We start from the raw sequence: 15,717 nt of genomic DNA on the forward strand, positions 1-15,717 counted from the left end.
CTACATCTATTAAAAATTAGAAACTTTTCACATCCATTATACTACGACAAATATGCCTAAGATAGATATTATCAAACATGGTTGGAGTCATACGGTAATAAACAAACCATATGGTATATCAAGTTTTGGAAAAGAAGCAGGAGGTGCTTTCGATCAGCTAGTACTTGAAGGTAAATTGAATCCAGAAGATATACCCAAATTTAGGTTTGTTACTAACTTGGGAAGGAAACAAACAGGAGGAGTCATTGGAACAGCATTTCAGACATTCGCCTTCAAGCACCACAGTGCAGCAAGGCGGCGAGGGATGTTTTATGAAAAAATAGACGATTGTCAATTCTCTTTCAGAGCACAATATGTTGGATTATTCGCCTTACCAGACACTGTCGATATTAACAATTATTTCGAACTGATAAGACTGCGTTATTTTAAAATAAATACAATAACCATGCAAGGTTTCATTGATTCAGATGTTACAATGGTTGAACAGGAAGGATCTGTTAAACTTATTAAGACTCGTCCTGCCGAAACTTCTTTCACTATTTTGGAAGGGAAAAGGCCAAGCACCGATCTAATTGACAAATATCCAAAATTATTTAAATCAAAAATTATATATCCAATAATAATGAGGCCAGTAAGACGGAATTTTGATAATCAGATTATGAGTCATTTTAACGATAATTTTGGCATTCCATTTCTTAATGATATAAATTATAAAGCAGATAAAGGTCATGAACTAACTTTTGGAAGAGGAAACTTTCATTTGGAACCTTCAATTTTTAAATCTGATCAAATCGCTCTTCATTGTGCACATATTCATATCGGTCAAAGAAAACTAAAAGAAAATTTTATGTTCCCTATATATAATAAAGAAGACAGAGAATTATGGACGGGGTTTTTGCAAGAGGATGGATATTTTATAGATGAAATACAGTATAATTTGGTAAATTATGCCAAACGATTCCAAAGAAAAGCAGATTATCCATTCCCTATATTCAAGGCTTTGGGTATTACTAAAATTCATAAGTAGTATAATTAAATCTTTGAAATGATTTGATGGATCATAAGAAATTACTTACTGTATATATAAATAAATATAATCATCATGTATTGATGAATTTAACGTATAACATAAAAAGTTTGGATTTTTATCCTTATCACTTATATTGAACTAATAACAACGTATATACATGAAAATGCAATATTAGTTCAAATCAAAGTTCATCATGTGGAACTTGCTTCTTCACTTTCTTACCAGATCTATAATTAGAGTAGTACTTCTTTTCTTTCTTGGATAAGGGCCCTTCTACTGGTTGTGAATTAGTTTCATCCACAATCCATTGAGATATCTTCTTTTTGTTATTCAATTTACCATTTTGAGAATATCTCTTAAATGTTGAAGTAGAATCATCATAATATAAAAGTAAAGGTAATGATATATTTTCAACATCTGTGCTTAATTCTACTTCTTTTCCATCTATTTCTATGTGATTTGGAATGTCTTTGACATTTTTAATAGTAACAGTACCGAATTTAACACTACTTAAAAAGTCGATTGCAAGCGATTTAAATAATGGACTTACTTGGGAGTTAGATGTTAATAATAACACTTTAGAAAATCCAGAATTCACATCTCTTCCAAGCCAAGCTTTTAAGGATTCACTATTGATATTATGGAATCTCTTAGTATAATTCTTGAGCCTTGATGTGACAAATGACACCATAGCTTTTAAATTTCTTTCACCATTATAAATTTCACTAGCTGCTCTAGTATTTTTAACTTCATTTCCTGAAACATACTTAGGAGGTCTAAAGACCATAACTGTAGGGAAACCTTGTACTTGATATTGAGAACATAATGGTTTATTATATTCTTTATCACAATTAACTGCAGCTACATTAACATCATATTGACTATCTTCATGTAAAAATTTACCTAACTTTTTATATACTGGCTTTAACTGTTGACAGTAACCACACCAAGGAGCATAGAATTTAACAATGGAAGTATAGTTTGTTTTATGAATAACTTTATCAAAATTGCTAGGGGTTAATTCAAAAATATTGGGATCATCTTTGTATTCATCTTCAGTGGCCCGAGCAACTATAACAGCTACTAACTGTATCACTAATAGCAAATGAGTCCACTTTATCATATACATTTTATATTCTACTAGTTTCTTAACTATGATAGATCAAAAAGATTAGTAAACAATATACGTAGCAACTTTTTTCGGTGGTGAAATTTTTCAACCTAATTTCCGAACTCGAACTTTACAATTAATAAGAGAGTAGAAGAATATTTTTATTAAATCGAAGATTATGAAAATATAATTGAAAGATGCCATTTTTATTCTGTTTAAAGAAACTATAAAATAGAATGCATATTTAGTTGGGTCTATTCCCAGGTTGATAGTTCTGATTCTGATTCAGATTCTGATTCCTTCTTGTATAATAATCAGAAATTCCTAATGTACACTATTAAAACCTCAATTGGTTCTAATTATTATTTATATAAAGCGGGTTTCAATATACCCATAATTAATCTAGATATCACTTCGCCATTATCTTTGTTTGTTTCTGCATCTTTTATATTTCTCTGATTAGATGTAAACACCAACATAGTTAGATACACTAATTGAACCGTACCCAATTGATAAAGAAGCAATCAATGCATAGAATATGAATGTAATTGGTGACTTACTTTTACCTATAAATGCCAAAGACAAAGAACCAAAAGCCAATATTATTAATGTCAAAGTATAAATGGCTGTTAATGGAGTTACAGAACTGAAATTAACAGGATGTGAACCGGTTGTAAAATCAGTTGAATATTTTAAATATGAAGCTCCATATGATGTCATTGTATATATATTATGATTACGGTTAGATGATAAAAGATTTTTAATCTGTTAAAACAAGTTAACTGAATAATTCGTGTCAACGTTTCCCATAGTTCGTTTAGGTGATTGAAAAATGGTACATTACACGACACTTTTTTTTGGAAGCAAATTTTACAGCCAAGTAACTTTATACTATAAATCTAATCGTTTTATTAAATCATTATAAAATTATATATACTGACAGATTCAAGAATCTAGAATTGGTTAAACCAGTAAATTTGATCAGCGGCGGTCTTTTCCTTAGCATATTTAATGTTAGGTTGAGAAAGATCACCCTTAACAGCGTAACCATGAGGAGCACCTTGAAATAAATCTAATTGCCATCTAACATCTTTCTTTTCAGATAAGATTTTAATAGTTAATTCTCTTAATTCTGGAGTAAATGCAGCATCAGCTTCACCACTTGAGATTAAAAGAGGTTTAGCAAGGTTTTGAACAAGAACTTCAGAAACCATTGATGGATGAGCCACAGCACCAGCATCTAATAAACCACCTTCAGCAAGATTTTCAATAGTGAAGTAAGCACCAAAACAATAACCAATTCCAAAAAGCTTAGAAGGTTTATATTCAGCACGGAATTTAGTTAAGAATTCATTAACTATTGGGGTAGTAACATGAGGACCATGAGCACCAAAGAAAGTGGTTCTATCGAATTTTTCAATTGATTCAACTGCATCTCCACCTAAAATATCTGGAATGATGACTTGAATGCTACCTAAAGAAGATAAATAATCAGCAAGCAATAAATTGTTCTTTAAAGCAAGACCAAAAATGTCACTGAGAATAATAATAACTTTTTCATTACCGAAAGATTCACCAGTAACATAAGAGTGTAAACCAGCCACGGTTTTTAAAGATCCAACAGATTCACCTTCGTGATCGAATTTAATAGCACAACAAGCACTTGGAGGTAAAGAAGCCATATTAAGGATGAATGGTTTATATGTATATATATATAGTATAAGAATTAATGAAGGAAAATAGACAATTCAACCGTGTACAGTGATCTTTGTTGGTTTATATACTTTTAATTTTATTTCATTGATATTGGTATCTCAAAATGAAAAAGGAATTAAGTTCGGATATATCTCCCAAAAAGTGATCGGCTCGATCGACCCGCCACGCCAGAGAGATTTTGACAGCCGAACAATGTTTCTAATAAATATTGATGTTTGGATGTATGGCGACATATATAACGGTAACCGACCTTAATTTTTAGTAACTGTTGCGGAATGGATTTTCTAAGGAAGTACCAAGGGTTTCAAAAAAAGAAAAAGGAATATATTGCGGCATAGGTTTGTCTAACGTTAAGAATTTCAAAATATTTAATAAGCGGATCCAGGTCTAAGCAAGAGCTGCAAATATTGACCCACGGCTTTATTACTAGAAATGTCTGATTCCGGTTGGAATACAATTGATTCAGATGCGGTAAGTAAACCTATTTCATTAATTTATTATAATTTAGGATGCATATTAACAAAATTGAATTTCTAGGGAGTATTTACAGAATTAGTGGAGAAATTAAATGTTTCTAATATTGAAATCAATGATCTTTATTCAATTGATTCAGACTCTTTACGAGCATTGAATCCAGTTTATGGAGTTATTTTCTTATTCAAGTATGGACCTGTAGATCGAAAATATGCCAACGATGGAAATAAGCCATTAGAAGGAGAGTATGATATTGACTATCAAACTAAGGATATTTTCTTTGCCAATCAAACAATTCAAAATAGTTGTGCTACTCAAGCAGTATTAAATATATTATTGAATAAATATAAGGAAGTAAATATTGGAGAAGATTTATCAAATTTCAAATCATTTGTGGTTGGATTTGATAGTGGTATGATTGGTGAAACCATACTTAATAGTGAATTAATACGAACAGTTCATAATTCGTTTTCTCCACCATCATCATTTATAGATATTGATAAGGCAAAACCACCACCAGATTATTATGATAAAGATGATGGAATATTTCATTTTGTGGGTTATATTCAATCAAATGGATATATTTACGAATTAGATGGATTAAAGAATTATCCAATTAAACATATTGAATGTAAATCTAATGAAGAATTTTATGAAAAATTACCAAGTGTAATATTTAAAAGAATGCAACATTATGGTGATGAATTAAGATTTTCATTATTAGCTGTAACGGATAATAAATTAGAAAATGCTAAAAAATTAGGGGATGATTATGAAACTAATACTCAATTATTAAAACGAGAATCTTGGAAGCATGAAAATGAATTAAGACGTCATGATCATACAGGGTTACTAGTGCGATTATTAATTAATATAAGTAAATCTAAAAATGATAATGAATGGGAAAAATTATTATCCGATGCTAGAAAGATAGGTGGTGCTAAATTATTACAAACCATTGGTACCAAAAATAAATCTTAGATAGAATATATATTATTATATAATATCATTATATATACAGTTATTCTCCTGAACCAAAAGAAAATAATCCTACACCTGGTCCATGACCACTATGCCTTGAGAAATAATCGAAATCAATACTTATGGCATTTCCTAATAAGATAGCTCTTTGATCTAATGTTAAAGGTCCAGAAACTGATGGATATAAATCTCCCATTCCTGCAAAACTAGCAGGATCCATTCTTATTATATATACTCCAGTATCAGTAAACATTTCTCTACCTAAACCTACCCAATTTCTATCAACCGATGCAATTACATCACCAACATTATTTCGAACGGGGAAATCAAAAGATAAAAATGGGGCATCTATTTCACCAAATTGATCATACCTTTCAGTATTATCATCCTCTAATTTAAATAAATTATATCTTCTTCTCCAAAGATGCCAACTTTGAACTGATTCACCAATTGTTTCAAACATTAAATTATTATTTTCATCATAACCTGGTAAGAATGCTTTAATATGAGAATTTATAAATGAAAATGGTCTCTTTATAGTTAATAATAAATCTCCATACATATTAAATACATCAATATCAAATGGTCGATGAAGTCTAAAGAATTGTCTTCCAAGTACTTTTAATAATCCAATATCCTTTTCTTCCATATATCCAATTTGTTGTCCATGAGCATTAAATATTTTATAACGATTAGCTTGTTCAAATCCTAAAATAACATTCATGAATTCAATTTGTCTTTCAATAACTAATGTTGGTTCTTTTAATAAATCATAAATCCCATCTTCAGAAGTAATTAAACCATTTTCATTAGGTGGTATATTAAAGATTGTATGAAACAGGGAAGGTTCATCTCGATAAGCATTTGTATCTGTTGAAGGTCGTTCATGGTAATAAAATCCTCTACCTGCACCTGCACCATTGCTTTGATTATATCTCTTGACTTCATCTTCCGATATTTCACTGGTAACTCTTGTTCTTCGAGGATATTGACTAAGACTACGATTAATAAAGGTTGAGAATGATAACCGATTTGGTCTAAATGATTTAGACAGCCATAGTCTCAGACTTCTAGTTAATATCATTCTGCTTAACAATTTATCTATATAATATATATTTATTGTAAGTATCTAATGGAGTAATGATTTTACTATTCATTAAGTCATTATGCAGGAAAAGTGGGACCCAGGGACTGCTACTACAAAGGACAAAAAAATCAAAACACAACAGAAACAACAACACCTTTAATTAGTGACTAATAGTTAAATACCTAAAAGTCGGGTAATTGATATAATGAGAGTTCCATCCAGAAGAGCCGAGATCCGTGCAGCATTGAGAGCACGAATAAAGCAAATTTCAGAGGATGATTCTGATCTTGAACGAGGTGATTTAAGTGAGCATGAAGTATTAGATAAGTATAATGATGATGCTACCAATCATCTATCGAAAAAATCTAGTTCAGTGAAAAATAAGGAAGACAAGAAAGTTGATATAGTTAAGAAGCCTAAACAAAGAGGACCAATTAAGAAAGATATTATTGTTAAGAAATCTGAGGTTGAAAAGGGGTCAATTGAAGTTGATAAAGATGTTCAAGTAGAAGTAGAAGTAGAAGATGATGAATTGGATAAAAGAGAAGAAGAAGATTATTCTAGTGTAGATGATGATGATTTTGAACCTGATGCGGCTGAAGATGATGACGAAGAAGAAGATGATGACGATGATGATGAAGCTGGTGAAAAGAGTCTGAAGGAAGAATCATCTGGAACTAGAAAGAGAAAGAAAACATCAGATACAGCTAATACTACAACATCAACTAAGATTAAAAAGACTACTAAACGACAGAAACCGAGCCTTAAAGTTATATCTGACGGACTGGTTGATGAAAAGACATGTCCTGTCTGTGCTCAAACATTTCCAACTGCAGTTGATTGTAAAAATCATAAACGATCACATTCTAAACCAAAAATCCATAAATGTGAAATATGTCATAAAGCATTCAGTCAAATGCCTAACTTAGAGTATCATTATACTATTATACATAAAGATCTTCAAGTTAATGGTGCTGGAAAAGTTATTATTGATGAAAATGTAGCACCAATTCAACAAGGAGAAGAAACAGTTGAAGGAGAAGTTAAACCAGAAATAGATTACACCCAACTTCGAGTATTCCATTGTGGAATTGTAGGATGTACAAAGACATTTTTATCGTATGAATTATTATTAAAACATCGAGAAACAGATCATTTAACAAAAACTCGAATGACTTATAAACATCCCAAAACGGATAAGAAACATAAATGTACTTTTGAAGGTTGTGACAAAGCATTCGTAAAATATTCAGATTTAACTCGTCATGTTCGAGTTCACACTGGTGAAAAACCATTTCAATGTGAAGATTGTGGTGCAAGTTTTAATCAGAAATATCGTTTAACCACTCATTTAAGATCCCATAGTGGTGAGAAGCCTTTCTCGTGTAGTTATTGTGGGAAATTATTTGCTCGTGGTGATGCAGTAAAATCCCATATATTTTCAGTTCATCGAGAGAAGGGTGAAGCTTTTTAATTAAAGAATGAATTGCAGTTATGTAGTATTTACTATCTATAATATATGTTTGTATGGTTGGCCCCATATAACAAAATAAATTTAAATTTAAATTTAAACTAAACATACGCCCCATATTTATTCGGATAATCTTTTACGTCAATATAAACGTCATTATCATATTGTCCAACCAAGTATTGATCCATGAATTCGGCCCGTTTTGCAATACCTTCGATTTGGTTTTGCATATGAAGTATGAGTCGATGTGTTAGGTCCCTCGGTTAAAAGGATGCGAAAAATATTACCTTTGAAAAATTTTGGAATCGTATGAGTATTTGCTGAAAAGGATGTTTGACTACTAAGATGCTAAATTGCTTCAAATGACTCTGACTCTCACTCTATGTGACATATTACTGAATATTTTTGAATTACTAATAAATAAATAAATAAATAAATAATATAAAAACTATATAAATAACTACTGCAGTACAACTACTAGTAATTTTGTTTTTTGCGGGGGTAGATTGCTTTTCTATAACCTGTAGTAGAAAACTAATTCCATTACAATTTTTTATCAGCAGCTAAGGCTAATTTGGAATTAGAATTACCATTTAAAAGATCCTTCATGAATTCATAGACAGTAAAAGTAACAGCTTGACCTGGAGCCACTCTCATAATTCTTGGAGTAATACCCTTATATAAGGCTCTTGTACCTTCTTCCTTAATTAATTGTCTACCAATTTTAACAATACGAACTAATCCTGATTCGTTAGAAGCAAATGTGGTTTTCTGTAATCTTGTTTTAATTGTATCTAATGGAGCATTGGATAATGGACCTAATGCACCAGATACTAACCCAATTAAAGATGTTTCCCATGATGGTAAAATTTCTTGTTTATGATAATCTTGTAAATATTCCTTTAACTTAGAGTATACAGTGAAATTAACCCCTTGATTAGTAGCTTGTCTAGCAGCAGTTAATGAAACACCACGATACAAAGTCTTAAAACCTTCTTCTCTACAAATCAAATAAGCAGCATGAGGAGCATTTCTATATTTGGGAACATCAAGAGGATCAGCCATAGAGTGATGTTGAGCTTGTAATCTGATTTTAACAACTTCCATTGGGTTAACAACCATTACTGCTTCAGTTATACCAGCACCTACACCGGCCAAAAATGTTTGACCTGTTGTAATTGATCCATCTGGAGCATAAAGTAAAGAACGATAAAATTCATAAGAAGAAAATCTGATTCCCATCTTTGGAACAATACCGATCACAACGGCACCTAACCCTTTATAAAGAGATAAAAATGTTTCCTTTTGAGCAATGTTTATACCAGTTCTAATAAATCCGGGAGGTTTCTTACCTGATTTACGATATAATTGCATTCTAACTTTAATGGTATCTAATGGATGACAACATAAAGCTTCAAATAATCCAGCAGTACCACCGGCAACTAAATCGGTGACACCTCTACTCTTCTTTTGAGGTTTAGCAGTGGTTGATGACATTTTATTATGATGGTGTTATATGCAAAAGTGAATAATTAATACAAGTTAAAAGTATATGAAAATTATGAATATATATAAGTACTAAGTTGTCTATATGGAATGAACTTAGTTAAGATTGCTTAAAACTATACAAGTCAATAAAGTGCAAAAAATAAGTTTAAAAGACGATAAATGAAAGAAGAAATACGAAATATCAAAAAATCTTATGAAAGTGAAACTGATCTGGTTTTATACTTTAAAAATCTACTACTACGAAATATCGGTTCTCATGATGAAAGTTAGTATTTGTGATAATCCGGGGTAATGCTATTTGACCAATAATAAATGTGATTCAAAGACACGACTCTCAATTTGCTTATTCCCCGGAGAAATGGAAGTCTAATTTTTTGCAGCAGTTCTTGATTTTTGGTCTTTTTTTTTTAACCCGCGGGCCACAGGGACTTTTCATATGACTATTCATGTACATGCTATTACGTTTCGGCTTTCACAGAACTTGAATCATTGGTGCATGAAATACGTAGCAAAAAGACCACATGAGGTATAACTGCACACAGTTGTAAGATTATTAATACTAATATTGTTTACTTATATGGTACGTAATTAAATTTAAGCATCATTCTTTAAAGTCCGGGGTAAGTCCAATGAGAGTCATCCTGAAAATTATATGTCGGAATGTCATAACAAAAATACCCAATGTTTTCGGAGTTCACAAGTAAACTTCAATTCCGGTTTCAGGCAAAGATGTCAGTTTTCTTAAGACAATAATCAAACTGTACAGATATACCAACTAATACATATGTTACTCGTATATGTAGATTAGTTAAATAAAATTTATATATTAAATTTTACTCTACATTTTGATTGGTGGATAGAAATAAAAAGCCCAACATGATTCAATTTTTAGAAAACAATTTTTTATTTTTCAACAAAGTCCGGAGTAAATAATTTTAGTCGGTTAACTTAATTGTCAAGCAAGATTATATGTTATGTCAGGATTGAAATACTTTGTGTCCTGTAAAATGATTTCAACAAAATAAGGTAACTGAACTTTCAAAATTGTAATACCATCATAGATTCTAATATTATTATAGCCACTTGAAAATGGATTACTTATTACTTGTTCCAATTGTGAAAAACTGTCTATTCCAATGTTTGAAAGAAAAATCATGTACCTTCTTAAGGCGATGTCGACTTTGTGATATATCGATAATGAAAATTTACTATCCTCTTCATTCGGAAACGTTTTCCGAAAATAATTTCTTAATAAATAGTAACTGGACTATAGTTAGTTCAGAATTGTATAGATATATTCTATTATGTAGTACTTACTCGCGTTCATGGAATTCACTTCCTCGAATATACTCATTAAATCCGGGATTTATTGGCTCGATAGCGGAAAGATAAACTGCAATAATATGTCCTAATTCGTAAAACGTTTTGATTTTATAATTTGGAAGTGATGGAATGCTCGATGGCATGATCGCAACATCAGATGCTTTCACAGAGTTTAAAGTATATTTAATTTGATTCTTGGAGGTACTATTTTCATAACTGTCAGCGGCAACACCATTAATAATCTGAATATTTGAAATAGAATTCGAAATGGAAGGATTTGTTCCACTAGTGGTTTGAACTTCTGGGGTAGCTATTAAGTGGAAGTCATTCATTTGGATAATAATCAACTATGTCTGTATTATGGTGTTTTGTTATAACGTCCTCTCGCAGTAATTGCAAAAAAATATATTTTGTACCCCAGACAAATGCTGCACTAGATGCAGCGAGTACATTACGTTGATACATAGAGTAGTAATAAAACATAGTATAAGAAACAATAACACTGGATTTGCAAAATAAAAGTCCTAATTATAGAAATAAAAAAAATTCAATTAAGAGTAACATAGCAATTATTCCTTTGTAGCAGGAGTTGCTTCAGTAGCAGCATGAGCAGAACTAGTTGAAGTAGAACCATCCAGTTTTTGTAATTCACTAATTCTCTTTGCTTCTTCATGTACAGATTTGACATCTTTAGCAAAATCCTTATAAAATTGATGAACTTTCACTCCATAAGGATGTTGAGCAGCTTGATCATAGTATTTTGATAATTTAGAACTATATGAAGATTTAGCGAATTGATTTTGTAAATTGGATAATTTGTCTTGAGCCTTTCCTAAATTCTTATTGAAGTCTGATTCAGGTTCTTTGGAATGAATATATTTTTCATCTAATCCACTTAAAAAGTTCTTGAAATGACTCGAGTAACCCTTTTGTTTATCAAATTCAATTGATTTATTGATAATTTTGTCACTTAAAGTATAACCGTTTGCCAACAATTGGGTGACAATAACATATTTTGGTTTCTCTTCTTGACTGATATCATCATGTTCATGTTGGACTTTATGATCACCAGTAGCTGTGGATGCAGCAACACCATCACCAACAGAATATTGTGGTGGGGCATCGATATCTTTGGAAGAAGTTGCAGCACTCGTAGTACTGATACCAGATTCAACCTTAATTGGAGTACCATCCAATTCTGCTTCATTTAATAATAAAGCAGTATCGAGAGCCTTTGGAGAAGCAAAAGTAATTTCATAACTTTGAGTTGGAGTCTTTGAAACTGCTTTAATAGATGAAATATCTCCACAGAATGAAAAGAATTTTTCAACACGTTCTTGAGTAATTCCACTTGGAATACCTGAGGCAATAATAGTTGTCATGGTATAGTATTTGAATTATAGTTCAGCTAGTTTATATCAATTGAAGCTAAAGCAATTGAATTAAGAAAAATAGGGAGTTAAATATAAACTCTTCCCTCTTTCAAAGTCAATGGTCCCCCCTATAAAAATATATGTTCTAGAAATGTTCACCACGTAATGACAAGAACTTAATTCCTTTTTTGAGTATTTGGAACAAAGTGAAATTCATGTGACCTCCTGGGGCTTGGGGGCTGGGTTAACATCTATATAGACAGAAAATAGAAAATGTATGACGCCCCAAAACGGTAAAGATAAATCCCTGTATATAAATCCAAATGCGAAAGTTGCAGCAATTGACATTGCAGAGTAACCACATGGAGGGATAATTAAATGAAGTAAGACTGATTTAAAAATATTTAAAGATATATATTACTATTTTTGTTTTAAATTAACCATCCCAAATTTTATTTTAACATCTATATAGAAACGTAGTCTACTAAGTTGTAAAGTTCTATAATAATGTTTGACCCATTGCACATCTACCAATTGCGCAAGCTGCACTTACAGTATCTAAGATATGTTCTTCAGTTTCTGCTAATAATGGATTAGTTTCAACTATATCCATTGAACTCAATAATCCTGTTTGTGCTACTTCTTCAGCAATGAATAATCCTTCTCTTAATGATAATCCACCTTCAACTCTAGTACCAGTAGCAGGAACAAATGATGGATCAATTGCATCAACATCATAAGATAAATGGATGGGACTTTTTCTTTCTGGATTAACCTTATCAAGAGCCATTTCAACAACTTTTCCAATACCATATTTATCAACATGATACATGGAGAATGAAGGAATTTTATGTTCTCTTAATATTTTCTTTTCTCCATCATCAACATCTCTTAAACCAATAAATGCTAATTTATTAGCCTTTAATTTAGCAGGAACCCAACTGAATTCAGGTGGATAACTTTCTTTATCAATTCCTAAAATGAATGAAATTGGACAACCATGTAAATTACCTGATTCTGTAGTTAATGGAGTATTGATATCAGCATGGGCATCGATCCATAATACACAAGTATCCTCATTATGTTCTAAAGCTGCACTAACAGTAGCAGTTCCAATAGAATGATCCCCTCCGATGGTGATTGGTAATTCACCGGCTTCTAAACTAGAATAAACAGAGTCATGAATCCTTTTACAACATTCACTGACAATTTGAGCATTTTTAACTCCATATTTATCCTTTTCGTTAGTTTTCAAACTTTCATAATTAGTTCCTTCAAGTGGAGATTTCACTTGAGTAGTCCAACCAAGTGAACTAATTTGTTTTTCAAATCCAGCATTTAAAATATATTCTGGTCCCAATTCTACACCTCCTTTTGGTTGCCCACCTGAAAATGGAGCGGTAATAATGGCAGCTTTCTTAGAAGGATGAAATTTATATTCGATGGCTATATTTTATATTATAGTTAGTATTACGGTTCTTCTCTGCTCATCTCCCGGACTTTTGATATTCCTTTTGTGTCAATCAAAGCCTAATAAAAGATTTAAATATATAATACTTACTGTCAGTCATTATAATGAATAAATATATGCAATAACCTAATTATGTTCTGAGGTTTTTATACTGGTGATATGTGTGAACAAGAATAATAAAGAACCAAACACGGTGGTATTCGTCAACTATATATATTTATAGAGATTGTAGCCATTGATTCATTCCATTTATGGAATATCAGTTTTCGGAAAGTGACCGCGAAGGATGTTCGCCATAAATTGAATTTTATGGACAATGATAGTTAATGGAAAGAAACTGCGAAAAAATGTTACACTTTGTCACTGATCAAAATTGGAATCTTCGTAGATGGATAAGTCGGGGTAACCTTGAAGCGATGTGGAGGTATTTGTAGCTTAGACGAATGACTATATTCTTAAGCTTAGAGAGAGTTGAATATGGAGTATAAGTTATTTGACATGAATGATCAAAAAGATCGACAGGCACAAGTTCAATATTTATCTAAAGTTTATATTGAGGTTATAGATTATATATATGTCATTCAATATTAATCTAATCAAAAGCATCAAGACGCATTAAATGCCTAGTAATTACATGTTCTACATAAGAGCGCGTTTAGTTAACTTTAATGGAAATACCACCGAGCTTTTGTACACACTCGGGATCCAGGTGTATGTTTTTGTTTCTATATACAGGTGTGTATAGGTAGCGCAAGAGTAAATAGTTGCGAAAAAGGGCAAGATTACCATATATAAATTAGTTCAAAAACTACACATCATGAGCCTTCTTCTTATTTACGAATATGGTCTGTTCAGTATTACAAAAGTTGCAAGACTTCATGGTCGGACCTTGCACCACCAAAGAGGTAACATGCTTAAATTCATCCGCACTGTTGCCCGAAATAGCTTCCAGCTTGGAATCTTTGCCTGATGAAATTTTGTCACAAATTATAGACCACTTGAACCAACTCGATGTAGTTGATCTCAGTCTCGTCAACTCTAGATTATATCTGCTTTGCATGAATAAATTGTACAAGAGAAAATTATATTTTGTACCACGGGGCCGTACCATCATTCATCGGAAATTGAATACATTTACACATACAAATTTTACAATTGTAAATGATTGCACATTTCCCCAACGAGGGAACTTTAAAGAATCGGTTATAATTTGGACCATAGATTATTTACAAAGTAATATAGATATATACAATAAATTGGAAGGATTGGATCAAATGACATTTGAAAAATTTTCACTATTACATCTACGACTAAATCGTGAGCCTTCTTATGACTTCGTTGATCAGATAAAGAAAATGGCAAACAAATTAGGACATATAAGAAATGTGGAACTTTTATTAGACGAACCAAATATCAGAGCAATACATGATTTACAGGGAATCTTTACAGGAGTAAGATGCTTGGCTTTAAGAATTTATACTAAAGAACAATTTCCTTTACATTCAATCTTGCCTTTATTTTGTCCTGAAAAAATCCAAGAAATTCAAATAGATACTGATAGGTGCTTACATGAAAACCTCATCAATTTGATAAAATTATTCCCAAATATAGAAACTCTTATCGTGAATTCAATATCTCCAGTCCTTTCAAATGAATCTTTGGAACCGTTGTCTAATACTCGCCTTCAAAAGTTTAGTCTATTCGTAGACCATGAATATGCAATAACCATGGTTGACTACTATATTGGATTAGTCAAGGACTTACTTAATCAATGTGGCTCGACACTTCAACTTGTTAGATTTGGCATGTATCCAACAACATTTTTAGAGGTCGACTTGTTTTGTGGTCCAAAGAAAATTGACTATAAAGAAGTCAAGCAAGACATTAGGAACTTGGTATACTGGGTAAAAGAAAGGTTACATGAGTATCCAAGACTACTGTATTTCACATTTTACAATTATCTGTTCTTTATAGACAGACAAGTAGAGCCATGTGAATGGATTGAAATCAGTGGATGGGAGTTGTGAAATCGATGCAATATTCTGCAGATTAGAATCGATTCTTTCCGGCTTAGAAAATAATCCAAAAGCACCCTATGTAGTCAAATATAAGCTATTTGCAATTGTATATTTAGAGGAGGAAATATGACCGTTTGTTTGTCGTGCTACGAG

At 31.6% G+C, this 15,717-nt stretch overlaps 12 protein-coding genes across 12 annotated transcripts; 4 read left to right on the forward strand and 8 right to left on the reverse strand. All coding sequences in view use genetic code 12, as the record gives it.

The window, feature by feature from the left end:
- On the forward strand, positions 1-1,119 carry RJT21DRAFT_33849 (pseudouridine synthase). The gene has a single exon (XM_064884198.1). The coding sequence runs from the start codon at positions 53-55 to the stop codon at positions 1,025-1,027; it is 975 nt and encodes a 324-aa protein (XP_064738494.1). The 5' UTR covers positions 1-52; the 3' UTR covers positions 1,028-1,119.
- Positions 1,120-1,211: 92 nt separating this feature from the next.
- RJT21DRAFT_85808 (protein disulfide isomerase) lies at positions 1,212-2,153 on the reverse strand (the record flags this gene model as incomplete). The annotated part of the gene is made up of 1 exon (XM_064885450.1): positions 1,212-2,153. The coding sequence occupies one exon, from the start codon at positions 2,151-2,153 to the stop codon at positions 1,212-1,214; it is 942 nt and encodes a 313-aa protein (XP_064738495.1).
- A 36-nt stretch (positions 2,154-2,189) lies between these two features.
- On the reverse strand, positions 2,190-2,973 carry RJT21DRAFT_120291 (uncharacterized protein). The gene has a single exon (XM_064881673.1). The coding sequence runs from the start codon at positions 2,859-2,861 to the stop codon at positions 2,601-2,603; it is 261 nt and encodes an 86-aa protein (XP_064738496.1). The 5' UTR covers positions 2,862-2,973; the 3' UTR covers positions 2,190-2,600.
- Positions 2,974-4,159, reverse strand: RJT21DRAFT_120292 (dienelactone hydrolase). Its single transcript, XM_064881674.1, has one exon. The coding sequence runs from the start codon at positions 3,821-3,823 to the stop codon at positions 3,095-3,097; it is 729 nt and encodes a 242-aa protein (XP_064738497.1). The 5' UTR covers positions 3,824-4,159; the 3' UTR covers positions 2,974-3,094.
- A 4-nt stretch (positions 4,160-4,163) lies between these two features.
- Positions 4,164-5,344, forward strand: YUH2 (Yuh2p). The gene is made up of 2 exons (XM_064885709.1): positions 4,164-4,328; positions 4,395-5,344. Exons 1-2 carry the CDS (start codon positions 4,290-4,292, stop codon positions 5,310-5,312), a joined length of 957 nt encoding a protein of 318 aa, XP_064738498.1. The 5' UTR covers positions 4,164-4,289; the 3' UTR covers positions 5,313-5,344.
- Positions 5,345-6,592, reverse strand: RJT21DRAFT_120294 (uncharacterized protein). The gene has a single exon (XM_064881675.1). It carries the CDS (start codon positions 6,394-6,396, stop codon positions 5,353-5,355), a length of 1,044 nt encoding a protein of 347 aa, XP_064738499.1. The 5' UTR covers positions 6,397-6,592; the 3' UTR covers positions 5,345-5,352.
- Positions 6,572-8,345, forward strand: RJT21DRAFT_120295 (uncharacterized protein). Its single transcript, XM_064881676.1, has one exon. It carries the CDS (start codon positions 6,605-6,607, stop codon positions 7,871-7,873), a length of 1,269 nt encoding a protein of 422 aa, XP_064738500.1. The 5' UTR covers positions 6,572-6,604; the 3' UTR covers positions 7,874-8,345.
- Positions 8,259-9,524, reverse strand: SFC1 (Sfc1p). Its single transcript, XM_064881677.1, has one exon. It carries the CDS (start codon positions 9,365-9,367, stop codon positions 8,414-8,416), a length of 954 nt encoding a protein of 317 aa, XP_064738501.1. The 5' UTR covers positions 9,368-9,524; the 3' UTR covers positions 8,259-8,413.
- Positions 9,525-9,850: 326 nt separating this feature from the next.
- Positions 9,851-11,152, reverse strand: RJT21DRAFT_33877 (uncharacterized protein). Its single transcript, XM_064884202.1, has 2 exons — positions 10,697-11,152; positions 9,851-10,641 (listed from the first exon to the last, which is right to left on the reverse strand). The coding sequence occupies exons 1-2, from the start codon at positions 11,032-11,034 to the stop codon at positions 10,335-10,337; spliced, it is 645 nt and encodes a 214-aa protein (XP_064738502.1). The 5' UTR covers positions 11,035-11,152; the 3' UTR covers positions 9,851-10,334.
- On the reverse strand, positions 10,960-12,329 carry RJT21DRAFT_33840 (uncharacterized protein). The gene is made up of 2 exons (XM_064884197.1): positions 11,076-12,329; positions 10,960-10,987 (listed from the first exon to the last, which is right to left on the reverse strand). The coding sequence occupies exon 1, from the start codon at positions 12,082-12,084 to the stop codon at positions 11,272-11,274; it is 813 nt and encodes a 270-aa protein (XP_064738503.1). The 5' UTR covers positions 12,085-12,329; the 3' UTR covers positions 10,960-10,987; positions 11,076-11,271.
- CAR1 (arginase) lies at positions 12,330-14,066 on the reverse strand. The gene is made up of 2 exons (XM_064884201.1): positions 13,637-14,066; positions 12,330-13,521 (listed from the first exon to the last, which is right to left on the reverse strand). Exons 1-2 carry the CDS (start codon positions 13,644-13,646, stop codon positions 12,575-12,577), a joined length of 957 nt encoding a protein of 318 aa, XP_064738504.1. The 5' UTR covers positions 13,647-14,066; the 3' UTR covers positions 12,330-12,574.
- A 15-nt stretch (positions 14,067-14,081) lies between these two features.
- Positions 14,082-15,605, forward strand: RJT21DRAFT_132876 (uncharacterized protein). The gene has a single exon (XM_064883160.1). The coding sequence runs from the start codon at positions 14,389-14,391 to the stop codon at positions 15,571-15,573; it is 1,185 nt and encodes a 394-aa protein (XP_064738505.1). The 5' UTR covers positions 14,082-14,388; the 3' UTR covers positions 15,574-15,605.
- The last annotated feature ends 112 nt before the right edge of the window (positions 15,606-15,717 follow it).

Source organism: Scheffersomyces amazonensis, assembly GCF_036850825.1.
Source record: "Scheffersomyces amazonensis strain UFMG-HMD-26.3 chromosome Unknown RJT21scaffold_3, whole genome shotgun sequence".
Lineage (NCBI taxonomy): Eukaryota > Fungi > Ascomycota > Pichiomycetes > Serinales > Debaryomycetaceae > Scheffersomyces > Scheffersomyces amazonensis.